We start from the raw sequence: 6,036 nt of genomic DNA on the forward strand, positions 1-6,036 counted from the left end.
GCCAATGTTTGGCTGTCCAGATGTCCATGGACTACGAATACCATGAGACCCTGCCAGCATGGCTGATTGACAGAGGCTCATGGGAACTGTAGCCCATGAACATCTGGGTAGCCACAGCTTGGCTGATCCTGCATTGAGCAGGGGGTTGGCGTAGATCAGGGGTAGTCAAACTGCGGCCCTCCAGATGTCCATGGACTACAATTTCCAGGAGCCCCTGCCAGCGAATGCTGGCAGGGGCTCCTGGGAATTGTAGTCCATGGACATCTGGAGGGCCGCAGTGTGACTACCCCTGGCGTAGATGGCCTGTATGGCCCCTTCCAACTCTATGATTCTATGATTCTACCCCCCCCCCCCTTAAACCTGAAATAACCAAAGACATTATCTGAAGCTGCAGCCCTTTCGGCTGGTCCCGAATCCATCCCTAAGATGCTGCTGCCACCTAAAGCAAACCGCCGGTATTGCAAGCAGGGGTGGCCATCACAGCAACACCGAGGAAGAAATCCCTCTGCTTGTGTGCTCATTTCTCTCTCTTTTCACTCCTGTCCAGATGGCCCAGCGCATATCGCGCCATCTATAATAAGCCCCACAAAACTGCACTGAGGGGGGGAGGAAACGTTTCAGCTCATCTCACGTAGCATCCAGGAAACACAAAACTTGACGGAATTAAAACGATCCTCTTTAAAAGCACCGGTTGTAATCCCAAACAGACTGGGTAAGGAAGAAGAAACAAAACAATAGGTACAGTATAGAAGCTTTGGAAACCCTGCAAGGGGTCGTAGGGATCTACCGACGGGCTGCACAGATGGCAGAAACACAAGACTGCTCCTGGCTGAATTTCAAGATGACAAACAGGACAGAAGGGCCAGCTGTGTCTCTCCCTGGAATGGAGAGCTCTAACCATGGCCCGGACTGCTCCTTAGAAGGCCAGATCCTGAAGATGAAGCTCAAATACTTTGGCCACCTCATGGGAAGGAAGGACTCCCTGGAGAAGAGCCTAATGCTGGGAGCGATCGAGGGCAAAAGAAGAAGGGGACAACAGAGAACGAGGTGGCTGGATGGAGTCACTGAAGCAGTCGGTGCAAACTTAAATGGACTCCGGGGAATGGTAGAGGACAGGAAGGCCTGGAGGATCATTGTCCAAGGGGTCGTGATGGATCGGACACGACTTCACACCTAACAACAACAACAAACCATGGCCATAAGGCCCTAGTTGCCTTGCTTTTGCGAGATCAGAATGAGCTCTGCATGGCTTTTCCTTTGAGGGACATGTGGAAGTTATAACCGGTTCGTAATGGAAGTGCGCCACTGTGTTTTTTGAGGAGTTGGTGGGGGCATTTGTATCTAGCGATGGCCAAACACACATGACAACACACGTGAAGCTGAATCGAGAAATCTATTGAGTTCAGTATTAGAGTTGCACACTCTGGCGCACTTTGTCCGCTTTGTCAAGCACGGAAGCCTGAGGCAGACAACGCTGTGGCTCTGAGGGAAGGGGCAGCACCGGGGGTCCTGCACCTGCATGTGGACACCAGCTGGCATGCTGCTGGTGCTCCTCCCCTCCTTGCCACGGTGCTGACCACCTTGGGCTTCGGTGCTCACCGAAGCGTCCGAAGCACAACAGAACATGCAACCCTAGTCAGTATTGCCTGCTCAAGCTGGCAGCTGCTCTCCAGGTTCTCAGCTAAGGTCTGTCACATCACCTGCTCCCTGGTGCTTTCAACTGGAGGTGCACGGAACTGAAGGTTGAGGTCAAAGGCCACATTCATTGATTGATTGATCTGATTTGCATGCCTCCGTATCCACCGAACTGTCTCAGGGCGATGTACATGATGTTGAGCAACACTGACAGAGGGAAATGGTCCCTTAAGCTAACTGAAAATCCAAAAGTGGAGTTGAATACTTAAAACCAACCAGAAAGAGCTCCACCTTGCAGGCCCTGTGCCAGTTCTGGCAGGGCCCAGATGTGCTCTGGAAGCTCATTCCACTGGGTGGGGGCCAACAGGCCCCAAAACAGGAACTCTTCCCTTTCCCAAGGCCTTGCACAGGTTCTCTTGTTTTGTATCCTTTTTCCAGACCTGTCCAAAGCCAGTTCACAGAACAAGTCATCTGAGCTTCTCAAAGTTCAGCTCCCCCAAAAATGTATCAAAACAGCCTCCAATGAACCCATTCCTTGGTTCTCCTGAGCAGAGATTTAGTCTCTGTGTTTGAAATAAAGAAAAGTGGGTGTTTGGGGGGGAGAGGCTTGCATTTAACTACCCAAAGGAGTCTCGGACTGTTTCCACACTAGCAATAACCTTTGGAGTTCCGTTTCCGCTCTGAAATTTCCTTCTTCAGGCACAGAGCCAAGTGGCCCCCTCATTTGGCCTGCAGCAGAGGAATCTACAGAAAACTGGATTTCAGCTTTTTAAGCAAAATCTAGCGGGGATCTTATTCAGAGCTGCCCAATGCAGAATTGGGTCCAATATGGTTATTCCCAGGACCTGCCGTTTTAGTTGTTTGGGCATGCCCCTCTCATCATCACCATCCTCCCTCTCTCCCCCTCCCTTCTCCCCTCCCCCTTCCCCCCCCCCCCTCTGTGATTGCATTACAACACTGGCCCTAAGTTTAAAAAAAAAAAACTTTTTTTTTGCAGTCTTGCAGTCATTTACATGTATGATCAAGATAATCGTGAAATGTTTGGTAAAGTTTGACTCCTTACCCAAACTGTTTTATAGGGAACCAGAGCGTAGAGATGCCAACCTCCAGATGGGACCAGGGGATCCCCCAGAATTAAAGCTCATCTCCACACTACAGAGGTCAGTTGCTTCAGAGGTTCGACTCTAGGACACTGTACCCCACTGAGATGCTTGGCGCTCCCCAAGCTCTGTTCTCAAATTTCCAGGAGTTTCCCATCCTAATCTGGCCAGATGGATTTCATTCCCTGCTCCGCCACATGCACCAAGCTGGGTAACCTTGGGCTCATCATAGTCCTGATAGAACTGTTCTCACCAAGCAGTCCTGTCAGAGCTCTCTCAGCCTCACCCACCTCACAGGGTGTCTGTTGTGGGGAGACAAAGGGAAGGTATTTCTAAGCCGCTTTGATACCCCTTTGGGTAGAGAAAAGCAGCATATAAGAACCAACTCTTCTTCTTCAGTAATATCAGGGCTCTCTCAGCCTCACCTCCCTCATGGGGTGTCTGTTGTGGGGAGAGGAAGGGAAGGCAACTGTCAGCCAATTTGAGATTCCTTCTGGTGGAGAAAAGCAGTATACAAAAAACAAATTCTTCTTCTTCTCCTTCTCCTTCTCCTTCTCCTTCTCCTTCTCCTTCTCCTTCTCCTTCTCCTTCTCCTTCTCCTTCTCCTTCTCCTTCTTCCTGCCAGCCCCCTGCAGGTGGCCAGGAAGGGCCTGCTAATCCCAACAGAGAAAGAGAGAGAGAGAGAGAGAGATTAGAACTGGCCTTCTGGAGGGGGTTGCATTAAAAGGAGGAATGAAAGGGTGTCGGGTGAATCGTGTGCTAAGTCGAGAAGCCGGAGCCTGCAAGCTTTCTTATCTTTGGTTGCCATGCCGATGCCGTCTCCGGGCCGGATGACGTGGGTCACTTTGTTTTATAAGCCCCGGGGCAGCCCTCTCCACCCCAGAGCCTTGTGAAAGAGTTCAGACAGCAAAAGCAGTTTGCCAAATTCTTTCCCCCTAAAACAAGCTTCAACGTCGAGCAGCTATGTTGTCGGCAGAGTCCCACCTTTCCCTCAAAGGTGCCCTGGAGACGATGCTCACCTGGACGGGCACCAAAAGCAGCCGGCCGCTTCCCGAGGAGAAAGCCTGGCCAAGGAGCAGAGGTGTCTTCAGTGTGGTGGTGACTCCAGATCGCATCCCCAAATTCTGCATCCCTTCCTTGGAGGTGGGCCATCTTGCTGTTCACTCCAAAGATGCCCGGAAGACATCTCTTGGGCTTGCTGCCCCTGGAGAAGCCGTCCAAAGACCTCGAGCGACAAGGAGCCAATCCGAGTGGTGTCTAAAAAGAAGGGTCCTTGGTCCAGAAATGTGGGGCAAGAGAGAAAGTCTGGGGTCCACAGAGGCCGCCTTCTCTTCTGAGCCTGAGGTGAAGGCAGGAGACCACTCTGATCCTGCAACCCGAGCAGCTCTTTCTCTGCCCCACCTGCCCAAAATCACCACCCCTTATGGATTCCTGGCGCTGGGGGAAAGCCCCACCATCCGGAGGAAAGAGTCTCTCTTCTTCGGCTACAGATCTGCAGAGCTGAGGCTCGTCCTGTCTCAAAAGAAGAACCCCAGTTCGTCTCGGCGTCCGTCCAGCCCGCTGACGGTTCGTAACCCATCTCGGAAATGGGGGAACCACTCGGCCAAGAGCCCCCGTCCCCCATCCCAGGAAAAGCTGTTCAGCAAGCAGACCCCCACTTCTCTACAGCACACTCCGAGTTCGGAAAGAGGCCCCAAGACCTGCAAGAAGAAACGGTTGCAGCTGCTGGTGAGGAAGCACCTGCCCATCTTCAAGAAGTTCCGCTCGAAAGGTGGAGCTGTGGACACATCAGAGACGTCAACCACGACGTCCATGAACCACCCAGGCTCCTAACACCAGGGCAGGCCAGTGGAGTTCCACTTGGGTGCCGAAATCACATTTGAGACATCCGGAGGCGGGCCACCAAAACGCCAAGCGGGAACGTCCCGGGTGAATATGACATCTCAAGCTGGCGTGGTGACATTGTGGGCTTCCTCATTTATTAAAGTGTGAGGAGCAAATCCATATGCACGTCCTTTTGGAAGAGCAGACTGGTGCCTTCGGAGGATGTGGACAGAGAACCCAGCCATGCCAAGACCGAGCATGAACAGAGTTCCCCAGATGTGCGTCTGGAGGCCAAGCGTGAGTCTATTCTAGAAGGCCATGAGGCCTCCGCGTTGTGAAGGACGGGGCCAACTTGGTCCAGCTGGCGCCTCGTTCTCATAATGGCACACTTAAGCATGATTTCCATGTGCTAAACTGTGACGACGCCAACATCTCTGCCACCATTATGGGAGTAGAAACGAGCAAGAATCCAATCGCACCTTAAAGATGAACAAAATTTGTGACAGGGGCGGAGCTTTAGGGAGTCACTGCTCACTTCTTCAGGAGAAAAGAGCCAGCAACACCTTCAAGACTGACAAAATTTGTGGCCATGACGAGGTTCCTTTCTCCAAGGGACTTGATAGAACTCTACGACTCTTTTATCGAACCTGATATATTGTAGGACTTTTTTTCTGGGGGAGGTTTCTTTCCTCTGGTTTTCTCGGGCTGTTTCGTGCAACCAGGGCCCGTGAAATGCACCTGGGGAATTGTGCAAGATCATGACTGGGGCACTATGGACGATTACCTGTTTGCAGTGGGGTGGAAATCTTTGCCATGGTGACGTCCTCACCAGCTCTCAAGTTTGGGGAGGGGGAGGAAGTGTCGGTCAGTAAGCACTCACTTGTTAAAGTTAGCCTGCAAATTGTAACTGTTTTGGGGGGAAGCAAAAGGTGGTCGGGTCAGGGGTAGAAGGCTATGAAGGAAAGGAACGGATGCAATTTGTTTGTTTTTTAATTCACATTTTTGGAACCACTGCATAGCAGTCAATCAGGGTTCAGGAGCAGAGAATCAAAATGAAATAAAAGCAGCAGAGTTGATTGTTCTGGCTCTAGCCATGCTTCTTGGTCCTCCCGGCGCTCAAAGAAGAAGAACGATTCAGAGCAGGTTAGTGTGCAGATTTCCTAGCTGCAAATCCACCTCTTTAGAAAGCAAGGCTGAAACGGGGAGAAAACAGCTTGGTGGGTTAGTCATTAAGAGCGGCGGCTTCTAATCTGGCGAGACGGAGTTGATGCCCTGCTCTCTCACATGAAAGCCAGCTGGACGACCTTGAGCCAGTCACAGTCCTGATGGTGCTGTCCTCACAGAGCGGGGCTGTTTGAGCTCACTCAGCCTAACCTACCTCACAGGGGGGATGCTGTGGAGAGGAGGGGGGAGGAAGGGAAAAGTGCTTGTAAGCTGCTTTGAGACTCCTTCAGGCAGGGAAAAACAGAGCATAAAA

At 51.7% G+C, this 6,036-nt stretch overlaps 1 protein-coding gene across 1 annotated transcript; it reads left to right on the top strand.

Moving 5' to 3' along the window:
• Positions 1-3,608: 3,608 nt before the first annotated feature.
• Positions 3,609-5,639, top strand: LOC143841720 (C2 calcium-dependent domain-containing protein 4C-like). Its single transcript, XM_077346397.1, has one exon. The coding sequence runs from the start codon at positions 3,699-3,701 to the stop codon at positions 4,566-4,568; it is 870 nt and encodes a 289-aa protein (XP_077202512.1). The 5' UTR covers positions 3,609-3,698; the 3' UTR covers positions 4,569-5,639.
• Positions 5,640-6,036: the final 397 nt, after the last annotated feature.

The sequence above is a fragment of the Paroedura picta genome, chromosome 7 (assembly GCF_049243985.1).
Source record: "Paroedura picta isolate Pp20150507F chromosome 7, Ppicta_v3.0, whole genome shotgun sequence".
Classification (NCBI taxonomy): Eukaryota; Metazoa; Chordata; class Lepidosauria; order Squamata; family Gekkonidae; genus Paroedura; species Paroedura picta.